Here is a 12,350-nt window from a genome sequence, read left to right as displayed (position 1 = left end):
ATCTCCTGTTACCATCCGCCTAGACACACAGTTCGGGACCCCCTACCCGAGATCCGCCGGTTTTGACACCGACAAGCATAGTGAAGGCCGGAAGGCTGCAACATGCTCATCCTGGCCGATCCTCCCCTATAAACCCACGCCTTCATCCTTCCTTTCCACTCACCAAAAACAAGCAACTTCCCTTTTCCTCTGCTCGTTTTACCCTTCGAACGGCAATGGTTCGCAAGAAGGTGCCCCTCCAGTACATCGGCGAGGACTCCACCTGTTGTCGTACCTACGAGCCGCGTCGCAACTACCTAATGAAGAAGGTAGGCGAGCTAGGCATCCTATGCAACACCAAGGCCTGCGTTCTGGTGTATGACGAGGGCGCATCGGAGCCATATGTTTACCCGTCCCATGCCGAGGCGGTGGAAATCCTGAATCGGTACAAGGCCAGGCCGAACATGCCACAGTTCAAGAAGACGATGAGCCAGGTGGAGTTCCTCACCAAGTGTCTGGCCAAGCTCCAACACCAGGCCAACAAGCTCCAAAGCGAGCGTGAGGACCGCGACATCAGGGCCCTCCTACACAAGGCCATGCTCGGTGGCAACCTCAACGCCGAGGAGGTCGCCAGTGTTGGCTGTACGTCGGGGGAGATCCACAAGAGCCTCGTTGAGCACATCACTAAAACCAACCCGCAGCTGCCGGTATTCCAGTCCCAAGTACCATACATCACCGGCAGCATCAACATGGGGCCTGTGCCAATGTATTGAGCGCCGCCGCGGCAGCAGGCGGGCGGGCAGCCACCGGTCTTCCAGCCCCAGGCGCCATACATTGTCGGTAGAGCCAACGTGGGGCCTTCGTCGATGTATCAAGCGCCGCTGCAGGAGCAGGCGGGCGGGCAGCCACCGGTCTTCCAGCCCCAGGTGCCATACGTCACCGGCAGTGCTGACATGGGATGTCCCCCAATGTATCAAGTGCAGCCGCAACAGCAGTCGGGCGGGCAGCTACCTGTCTTCCAGCCCCAGGCGCCATACATCGTTGGCAGTGCGGACATGGGTCCTCCACCGATGTATCAGGCGCCACCGCACCAGCAGGACGGCTGGAAGCCACCAGCATTCTAGCCCCAAGCATAGTACGTCACCGGCAGCATCGACATGGGGCCTCCGCCGATGTATCACGCGTTGCAGCAACAGGAGGGCTGGCGTAACATGGTGAGATCTAAGGGGGACCACAGCGCCCTGGTCTATAATAGAAATGGCTACTGTACTGGTGTCCATGATGGCGCCGGCACCAGCTCGAGCGCCAGCTTCCCCCTTGATGATATGATGTCATTCTTGGACGATATGGAGTTCGAGTTGTAGTGAGGCGCCGATCGTGGAGCATCTTCTTCGTGTTGTTTTGCTCCCATATGTGAGGAGAGGATCCTCATGCGCAGTGCATGGTCATTGTAAGTGCATCTAGTGCCCCTTAGTGATTTTGGTGTATTGAAGACTTATAGGTTAAGGGACTAATGCTTTTGTGAGTGTACACAGGTCTATAAGTCTATGAGGAGTTTGATATTTACAGAGAAAGTTGACCCCTAAAAATGAATATCTTCGCCTGAAGATTTTGGTATTACTGAAGACTTTCATGAAGACTTTGAAAGTGAAGAAATTGGTGTGCCCGTGAAGACTTGATATTCATGCGAGGAATATGAAGCTTGAAGACTTTTGTTTTCATAGTTTTGTTTTTCTCTTTGTTGAGTCATAGGAAACACCGTACTGTTAAAGGGGGTCGAGGAAATACTAAGGAAAATTTTCCAAGTGATGCTCAACTCAAAATCCTACACCTACCAAACCCTTCGAGTGAAGCCTTTGGAAATTTCATACAGTTCAGTCAATTTCTTCAGTGACAGAGACGAAGTTCTTCTGGTCGCTGAGGAATTTGTTCTGACTGAGGAGTTAGGAATTCGCCAGTGTGGATTGCCTACACAATGAGGAACGTGATAGACCTGAGGAATTTGATAGTCAAATTTCCGACCGTTGTTGTGTTGCGCGCCAGCTGTTCCAAAATATCTTATCCACCTAACGGTCATATCAGACAAGGGCATTTATGTCTTATCATGTCGGGGTGCTCCCTAGGCTATAAATAGCGGCCCCCTACAACCACTAGCTGGTTGGCTGCTCCGAGAGAAACTGACGCTTGTCATTTGAGAGCAACCCATCCTCCGAGGACTTTGAGCGAATATCATCGAGTGAGGAAAAACCCAAACCCAAACACCTACAAACCCAAAGTGATTGAGCATCACTGAAGAGATTGATCCTGCGTGGATCCGACGCTTGTTACCTTTGAAGACTGTGCTTCTTCCAGACGGTTAGGCGTCATGGTCTAGAGCATCCAAGAGGAATTGTGGATCGCCGAGTGACTGAGTCTGTGAAGGTTTGGAAGTCGCCTGAAGACTTAGCACGAGTGATTGGACAAGGTCTGTGTGACCTTAGTTCAAGGAGAATACGGTGAGGACTTGGTGTCCTGAGCTGCTTGCTCAGCGACTGGGTGTCCGGGACTGTGTGTCCTCGAGTTTAAATACTCAGCCGCTCCAACCAGACGTACAACTGAGACAGCAGTTGGAACTGGTCTACCAAATCATTGTCTTCACCAACCTTACTGGTTCTATTTCCTCAACTCTTTCATTTCCTCATTACTGTGTTGAGTGATTTTTCATATCTGTGTTTGAAGACTTTGACTGAAGACTTTCTCAATTTCCTCAGTTCAATTTCTTCAGTCTATTTGTCTTCATCTTCTGTTATCATGTGTTTACGCTTCCTGTACTCTGTGCTTGTCTTCATTTCATCATGATGACTATGTTTGTATCCTATTATGCTTACTTCTGAGTACTTATTCCGCTGTTAGTAGTTCTTCGCTAAGGAATTACCTCACCGGCAAATTCCTAAGTGAAGAATTCATAAAAATTGCTTATTCACCCCCCTCTAGTCGATATAACACACTTTCAGTCATGCATCTCGTCTCATTTTATTTATTTTTGGCATAGTTAAGATGCATGAATGGCATCATTAATAAGGACAGAAATACGGTCTTGGTCATGCTCTTGGAGCGAAGGCATTTCATTCTAGTTGCTGAAATTTTTATTCTGGATATCTTCTTTGTTGAAATTTTTATTCTGGATCTCTTCTTCCATGGTTGTTTGTTTGACCTCTATTGTCCATTTGGTGTAACTAGTACTCCCTCTGTAAACTCACATAAGACTATGTAGTGATCTAAATGGTCTTTGTATCAAAATGTTCTATAGGCATACCCTGCATAGCTGTGTATTACGGCACTTCATTAGCCACTGATAGTTACCTGAGTGATGCTATCAGGGAAAATAATTGATATGTCATGGTAAAAAATCTAACGTTTGATTTGTAGCGAAATCCAAGAACAACCTAGCTATTTTTGTCGTATGTTGTGAAATGAGAAGTACTATTGTATATACACTTTCTTTTTTCATGTCTAGATTTTTTATTTTTCTGGTGAGAGTGTTTTGAAGATGTAAATGTCCTAGAGCAAGGTGAATGTGCTAGATGTCCATCTCTGCCAAGATAAAGATGTGTAAATTAATTACATGTTGACAGTTTGTTCGATGTGACCAATAGTTTTTTTCTTTCCATGTATCTAATTTTGTCTTGGTTGCATGGAAAAAATATTTCAATCCGAAACCGAGTCGGAAAAGCCTTACATGGATTACAAGACTAAAAAAGGCAAACAAAGTGAAGAGAAGGAAAAAGAACTAGACAAGTCGCATAAGGAGAAAGAAACAAAAGGGGAGAAGGGTTGTCTTGTCTAATGTTACATATGTCTTGATCCATGTAGTAATCCTTTTCGTGGTTCGATGTATGGTATCACTGGCCGAGCTATGGATGCCCAAAAAAATCAGGTCATTCTTGGCTTACCAAATCCGCCAATAAAGGATGAAGATGGCATATAGAAATGGATTTAACATAAGGATCAATGAAACCATTTGGTGAAAGCAAACTCTACACCGTGGTGGTGTTGAATTCTCTAGATTTCCGCGTGCCATAAATCCGATGCATTACTCATTTGTTAGGGTTATAGCTTCTATCATCTGCTTTATCACCTTGAGCTCAGTGTCTGCGATGTGCGTGAATTTGGTATGCTGGTTGAAGACATGCGCAAGGACATATGATGTTGAATAAAATTTATATCCTATCTCAAGGATAGATGCTAAATATCATTTTTAGGGAAATGCCAAACACCATGTTGTTAAATTCCTCCCGCTAACTATAACCATACATAATGAACCACACACACACATGCTGATTATATAGTACATTGTTCTCTTTAATAACGCACACACGTGTAATAATGTGATTTTCTGGAACTTCTTATAGTAATTGGTAGAGCTTGTCTACACCTGGTAGGTTGTGACATGTATATACATTGACAGGGGGCCAATCGGCCTTGATTTTGCACAACTTGGTTACTGATGTCTGCTAGAACTACTTAGGTATTTTCCCAAAGAGGAAGGGATGATGCAGCACAACAACGGTAAGTCTTTCCCTCAGTGATGAGACCAAGGTTATCGAACCAGTAGGAGAACCACGCAACACAACATAAATAGCCCCCGCACACAAACAACTCAACAATTAGTAATGTGCAGAATCCGTGAGAATTTGTAGTTTCGTTCCTTTCGGTTGACATATTCTTAAAGTTTTGCCCGAGGTGTGTGTTAAAATGTCTATAATACCGTTAAATTGATTTGTGTTTTGATTAATTGATATGAGTTATTTCCCTTAACCTAAAGTTGGAGTTCGAGATCGATAGAATATTACTTTTTTTGTGGCTCAGTAGAACGTTAATTATAAGCATTTCAAAAGAATCACAATTGCCATTGATTATTGTTCGATCAAACTCACGTCGATAGTTAAAGGACATCTAAAGGAATCCATCATAAATATTCTATAAAAATAAAGTATATGGAAGTTCCTTTTCAATAAATGTTAAATCATATTGGAGACGTTAACTATTATGAGTATTAATAAATAGTCTTCAATTACCTCCATTCTATCATAACTGACGTGGTTTGAACAAAATCCACACTAGTTACTTCCGAATGGAGGGCCCTTTATTTTTTGTTGTTAGCTACATTATGATCTTCCATGGAGTTGGAAAAATGTTCACTATGGGTGAGTGGGGGAAGGGCACCTTGATCTTAATGAAAATACTGATGACGTGATTTGGACCCTGAGTAAAACTAGGAAATCCAGTACCTAGTCTATTTATCAATGGCTTGAACAAAGAGTCCATTACAAGTGGATCTAGAAAGCCAAGATTCCTTCAAAAATTCAAATTTTTAGGTGGCAATTGTGCATTTAATTTTATCTTGACAAGGCAGAACTTGTGAAAATGTACAGTGTATGGGATCCCATATCGGTTCCTTTTGTGATCAAATTAAATGACCCAACACTTGTTCTTCATTTGTTAATTGTGATTATCATGTGGTTTGGGCCTTTGGGGTGTGTTGGGATCAACAGTGGGTATTTGATGCTTTCCCAATTTTGGCTTTTATATGTTTACCATTTTTGTTCTTTGTTGGGCTAATTGAATTGTGTATAATGGAGTGACTTATGAGAATCTACTGGTGTGTAGTCTCTTTGATATTGTTTTTACCCTTTGGTCTCTCTTCCTTCACTAGAGATGGCTTCAGAAGGAGGAAGATGGGGAACTTATACGTAGTGGGACTAAGAGCATGATTGGTTTGATGCCAAAAATTGGCATGCCAACTTTTGACTAATGCCAAATATCGACTAGTATTTGCTTGGTTACTAATTTAACTTGTCAACTGTCGGTGTCAAAACCAGCGGATCTCGGGTAGGGGGTCCCGAACTGTGCGTCTAAGGCTAATGGTAACATGAGGTGGGGGACACGATGTTTACCCAGGTTCGGGCCCTCTCGATGGAGGTAATAGCCTACTTCCTGTTTGATCGATCTTGATCATATGAGTATTACAAGAGTTGATCTACTACGAGATTGTAGAGGCTAAACCCTAGAAGCTAGCCTATGATTATGATTGTTCCTGTCCTACGGACTAAACCCTTCGGTTTATATAGACACCGGAGGGGACTAGGGTTACACAGAGTCAGTTACAGAGAAGGAGATCTATATATCTGAATTGCTAAGCTTGCCTTCCACGCAAAGGAGAGTCCCACCCGGACACGGGACGAAGTCTTCAATCTTGTATCTTCATAGTCCAACAGTCCGGCCAAAGTATATAGTCCGGCTGTCCGAGGACCCCCTAATCCAGGACTCCCTCAGTAGCCCCTGAACCAGGCTTCAATGACGATGAGTCCGGCGTGCAGATTGTCTTCGGCATTGCAAGGCGGGTTCCTTCTCCGAATACTCCATAGAAGATTTTGAACACGAAGGTCGTGTCCGGCTCTGCAAAACAAGTTCCACATACCACCGTAGAGAGCACAATATTCCACAAATCTAATCTGCTGACAACTTTTCATAGCGTGACATCACGCCATGGCCCGTTCATTATTCGAACCGTTTTTCTCAACCAGCCAACGCACATATCATGAGGCAGTTTTGTTTGCACGTCTTGTCGAAGCAGAGATCGTGTCCCCTTATCACGGGATTCTCATCAATACGGGCGTGTGTAACCCAACCGCGCCATCAACATGGCCCTTGGGGAATAAGCGAGTTTACCTGGCAAGTGGGAAGGCGTAGGATCCCTGCTACCTTTATAAGGGGATAAGGACTCCCTTTTTCACCCATGCCTTCTTCTTCCTCTGCTCATACACTCCCCCTCGCTCGAGCCCTAGTGCCCAAGCGTTCGTCTTCTCCGCCCAAAAAAGGTCTTCCAAAAATGTCCAGATCCGGAGCAGGAGGCAGGTGGATGGCCTCTACCGTCCGGGAGAAGGATATCAAAAAGCTTCGGGAGGCCGGGTATCTGGCCAAGAGAATCGACCATCATCTTCCGACAGCGGGACAAATCATCCCTACTCCGGAACCCCACGAGAGGGTGGTATTCCTTCCTCATTTTGTCCGTAGGTTAGGGTTTCCCCTCCACCCATTCGTTCGCGGCATCATGTACTATTACAGGATCGATTTTCATGATCTATCCCCCAATTCCTGCCTCAACATCTCGACATTCATCGTCGTGTGCAAGGCCTTTCTCCGCATCTTGCCACACTTCGGCTTATGGCTGAAGGTTTTCAATGTGAAGCCCAAGGTAGTGAGCGGGCAAGCACACCGAATGCGGAGGCGCCATGGTGAGCAAGATGCCCAATGTCACATGACCAACAGGTACTTTCAATGATTCCGTCAAGGAGTGGCAGCGGCAGTGGTTTTACATCACAGAGTCGTGCGGCAAGGAATGGGCCGCTGCTCCCGAATTCCAATCTGGAGCCCCCTACGGCTTATGTCCTGGCCCAAAAAGGGCCTGAACTGGTCTTTGTCCGACGAACTGTCGGTGCTCCAGACGCGTGTCAAGGATATGAAAGGCAAGACATCAAACTTCTCAATGTAGCCCAGGTGATGTTAGTTCGTTGAATTCTTCCTTGTCAACACCGGGCTTGCAATTTATGGGAACTCGACCCGGCCAAGCACCAAACCCTACGGGAGCTCTTTGGCTCCTCGCACAAGGACATCTGGAAGGTGCTTTTTAAGTCCAGCAAATCATGGCCAGACTCCGCCGAGGACCGTGGGTACCAACTGTCCCGCCCTGCAAGTTCGGTAAGTCACTATTGTGTTGGTAATTTGTATGTTTTATTAGCATATCCTGAGGAAAATGCTTAATGCGTTTTCCAAAACTCTCCTAGGGTTGGACGAAGAAGGCGGGGAGGATCTACTATCCGGCCACACTGCCAGAAGAACCGGCTGGCCCGCTTCTGATGAAAATGCTGGTCCCAGCGCCTTACAAGGCGCCGAAGAAGAAGGCCGAGAAAGAGGCCAAGAAGACCAGGGGCGGCCTCCATTGCCGCAGCACCTCGGACACCAAATCAGAAGACTCCAATGCACGTTCTTACTCCGAAGAGGACGAGGAGTAGGAGGGAGACGAATCCCCCGCGAGGGGAAGAAAGAAAAGGATGGCCTCCACATCCATGGAGGCCGAGTTGCCTAAGAGGGGAAAAATTCCTCTTCCCGAGGAGTCCACCGCCGCCGATAGCAGCCCGGAGTGGGATCCTAGGGCCCAGCCCCTGATGAACTCGTAAGTATATAAAGTCCGAACACGCTTATGCATCCAGGTTCGTCATGGCATTATATTTTAATTTGGGCCATACTTCTTTGCAGTTCGGTGAGGTCCCGCACCGAACAATCCTCGTCGGATGATTTGCTGGGTTCGGATGCTATGGAGAGCAGGACACCCCCGAAGGCCTCTTCCCCCCCAAACATGTGAATGACACCGAGGTTTCATCCAGGGAGGGCCCAGGCCAAGGAGGGGGGAGATCATAAAGGCGGCACCTGGAGGTCAAACTTCGGGGACCAGACCCATGGGAGAGAAGGCTCCCATGGACGTCGACGGCGGGGGCGATCTTGAATTCGGCCCCCAGCCGGACGCAATTTCGGAGACCAATACGGCTCCAGAATCCGGCAGGCGGCCTCCCTCTGCTGGAGGGGGTATGCCTTTTCCACCGGCAACCTCTGTCCAACCAGAGGTGCCGGATACTTTATTGGCGGCGCTGTAAAGCGCCTCCATCGTCGATGAACACCGTGCCCTTATGGGTGCGGTGATTGAGAAGATTCAGTCCGCTGAGAGTGGACTGAATGAATCCTGCATCAGCCTTATAAGAGGCTTTGAGGTATGTTTTACCAGTTTTAGAAGAGTGTCATAGTATAGATAGTAGCCCCTGATACACTGTTCGGTGAAAGAAAGAACCGGACAGAGGATCAAATTTATGTTCGCAGGAGACTCACTTGATGACATCTATATCTCTCTTTTTAAAAGCAGGTGTCTATAACGGCTGCCGCCTCTCATACTGTGGAAGTATCCGGACTGAGGCAGAGTCTGGAGCGGGCCGAAGGAGAACTTGGCCGAGTGAAGAAGCAGTTGGAGGATAACCAAGGTATATACAGAAACCTTGTTTATTTAGCACAAATGAATAAGTGTGCATGATGAAAATATTTTTATGATGTGTTCTAGGGGCGGCGGCCGAAATTGAGGCTCTTAAGAAGGCTGTGGCCGAAGCCAAGAAGAAGGCAGCCATAGAGCAGGCTCTCCGCGAAAAGCACGATGCCCGGGTTATTGAAGCTGAGCAAGAGCTTCAGGAGGTCATGAAGAAATGCGAGACCTTGGAGCAGAGTTTATTAGAGAAAGAATCCGAACTCTCCCAAGCTCGCCAAGACGCAAGTGATGCCCGAGGGGAAGCCCAAGGTGCCCTGAAGGAAATCCTGGAGGCGAGAATAATTGCGGCTGGTAAGGCTTTTTCTATACAATGCGGGTAGTTGAAAGGAGAAAAATAAGTTGATAATTTGAATTCTGATTTCTCCAGGGGTATTTGCAGAGTTGCCACGCAACATATCTGATGCCGCCCAATTCTACCGAGCCGAAGAAAGGAACACTGCAGATAAGCACTTCTGGATGCAGTATCTGGCACCGAATTATCCAGTGCCTTTTGTCGATCAACTGAAGCAGCTGATCAAACTGCGTAAGGCGGCCGAGCTAGCCGTGAAGGATTTAATTATCCAGCTATGGCCCACCGAGCCGATTCCAAGCAGTTACTTCGGTCTCATGAAGCGGCTTGTGAGTGCGTGCCCTCGACTCGAAGTCATCAAGCGGTCGGTCTATATGGAGGGTGCGCGAATGGCCTTCGCCCATGCAAAGGTGCACTGGGGGAAGATGGATGCGGAAAAGCTGATGACCGAGGGACCGCCGAAGGGGAAGGAGCACCGCAAGCCCGAAATATATTACAATAGTGTCCTGAAAGGAGCCCGCCTTGTGGCGGAGCAATGCACCAAGGACATTATATTTCCTCGACTCGAAGTCATTGATATCTACTACACAACCTTCTTCTTGTAGACGTTGTTGGGCCTGCAAGTATACAGGTTTGTAGGACAGTAGCAAATTTCCCTCAAGTGGATGACCTAAGGTTTATCAATCCGTAGGAGGCGTAGGATGAAGATGGTCTCTCTCAAACAACCCTGCAACCAAATAACAAGAGTCTCTTGTGTCCCCAACACACCCAATACAATGGTAAATTGTATAAGTGCACTAGTTCGGCGAAGAGATGGTCATACAAGTGCAATATGGATGGTAGATAAAGGTATTTGTAATATGAAATTATAAAAACAGCAAGGTAACAAGCGATAAAAGTGAGCGTAAACGGTATTGCAATGGTAGGAAACAAGGCCTAGGGTTCATACTTTCACTAGTGCAAGTTCTCTCAACAATAATAACATAGATAGATCATATAACAATCCCTCAACATGCAACAAAGAGTCACTCCAAAGACACTAATAGCGGAGAACAAACAAAGAAATTATGGTAGGGTACAAAACCACCACAAAGTTATTCTTTCGGATCAATCTATTCAAGAGTTCATACTAGAATAACACCTTAAGACACAAATCAACCAAAACCCTAATGTCACCTAGATACTCCATTGTCACCTCAAGTATCCGTGGGCATGATTATACGATATGCATCACACAATCTCAGATTCATCTATTCAACCAACACAAAGTACTTCAAAGAGTGTCCCAAAGTTTCTACCAGAGAGTTAAGAACGTGTGCCAACCCCTATGTGTAGGTTCATGGGCGGAACCCGCAAGTTGGTCACCAAAACATACATCAAGTGGCACATGATATCCCATTGTCACTACAGATAAGCACGTCAAGACATACATCAAGTGTTCTCATAAAAGACTCCATCCGATAAGATAGCTTCAAAGGGGAAACTCAATTCATCGCAAGAGAGTAGAGGGGAAGAAACATCATAAGATCCAACTACAATAGCAAAGCTCGGGATACATCAAGATCGTGCCATAGAGGGAACACGAGAGAGAACACGAGAGAGAGAGAGAGAGATCAAACACATAGCTATTGGTACATACCCTCAGCCTCGAGGGTGAACTACTCCCTCCTCGTCATGGATAGCGCCGGGATGATGAAGATGGCCACCGGTGAAGGATCCCCCTCTGGCAGGGTGCGGAACGGACTCCCGAGAGGTTTTTGGTGGCTACAGAGGCTTGCGGCGGCGGAACTCCTAATCTATCTTGATATTCGATGGTTTTAGGGTACGTAGGCTTATATAGGCGAAAGAAGTCAGTCGGGGGGTGCTCGAGGGGTCCACGAGACAGGGGGGCGCACCCAGTAGGGGGGGCGCCCCCCTATCTCCTGGGCTGCTCGAGTATCTTCTGACGTGGACTCCAAGTCTCCAGGATGATAATCTTCCAAAAAATCACGTTGCCGAAGGTTTCATTTCGTTTGGACTCTGTTTGATATTCCTTTTCTTCGAAATACTGAAACAGGCAATAAAACAGCAATATGGGTTGGGCCTTCGGTTAATAGGTTAGTCCCAAAAGTAATATAAAAGTGTATAATAAAGCCTATAATCATTCAAAAAAGATAATAAAATAGTATGAATGCTTCATAAATTATAAATACGTTGGAGACGTATCAGTCATCAAGTGGTGGGTCTGTATGAAAGTTATTACTTACTTGGACTACATAACTAAGTCTGGAAGTAAGTATGCGGTGGTGAATACAATGACTACATACCACTAGGTCAGAAAGCAGCAGTAGTCATCCAACCTGCTGTATATATGGAATAACATACAATACATGTGTTGCAAAAAATGGGCAGAACTTATCCACACAGTGCATATGAATTGTAGTTTAATTGCTTGTATATCTTAGTAGATTTGTAATTTTTGATTACCACTACATCATGAGATACTTTTTGTAGTATGTTATTTATTGATATTTTCTACGCGGTTATGGGACATTGTACATGTTTGAATACCAATCCAGCTTTAGAAAACATTAAATGCACAATTAATTTTGCAATACGTAGCTAAAAAAATGTATGCATGCATGTTCTATGGCTTATTATACAATCACAAAATGTTTTCGTCACCCAAAAAAATTCTCGATCGATTCTGAGCAAATATTTAATTATACAGAAATTTTATAATTTTAGGACGCATTAATGGGCTAGCTAGCACCACCATGCATATCTACGTAGAGAGAGAAAGGCTGTAAATGGACACCAAAGTTAGAGATGAGCAGAGTGAAGGCCGGAAGGCTGCAACATGCTCATCCTGGCCGATCCTCCCCTATAAATCCACGCCTTCATCCTTCCTTTCAACTCACCAAAAACGAGCAACTTCCCTTTTCCTCTACTCGTTTAACCCTTCGAACGGCA

General features: G+C 45.8%; 1 protein-coding gene across 1 annotated transcript; it reads left to right on the top strand.

Annotated features, from left to right (window-relative positions):
• Window positions 1-215: 215 nt before the first annotated feature.
• On the top strand, window positions 216-1,343 carry LOC123039089 (uncharacterized). The gene is given in 2 exon segments (XM_044462385.1): window positions 216-686; window positions 768-1,343. Coding segments are annotated over 2 exon segments (1,047 nt in total).
• The last annotated feature ends 11,007 nt before the right edge of the window (window positions 1,344-12,350 follow it).

Source organism: Triticum aestivum, chromosome 2B, assembly GCF_018294505.1.
Source record: "Triticum aestivum cultivar Chinese Spring chromosome 2B, IWGSC CS RefSeq v2.1, whole genome shotgun sequence".
Classification (NCBI taxonomy): domain Eukaryota; kingdom Viridiplantae; phylum Streptophyta; class Magnoliopsida; order Poales; family Poaceae; genus Triticum; species Triticum aestivum.
Note: the sequence above shows the minus strand (reverse complement) of the source record. Positions and strands in the feature narration are given on the sequence as shown.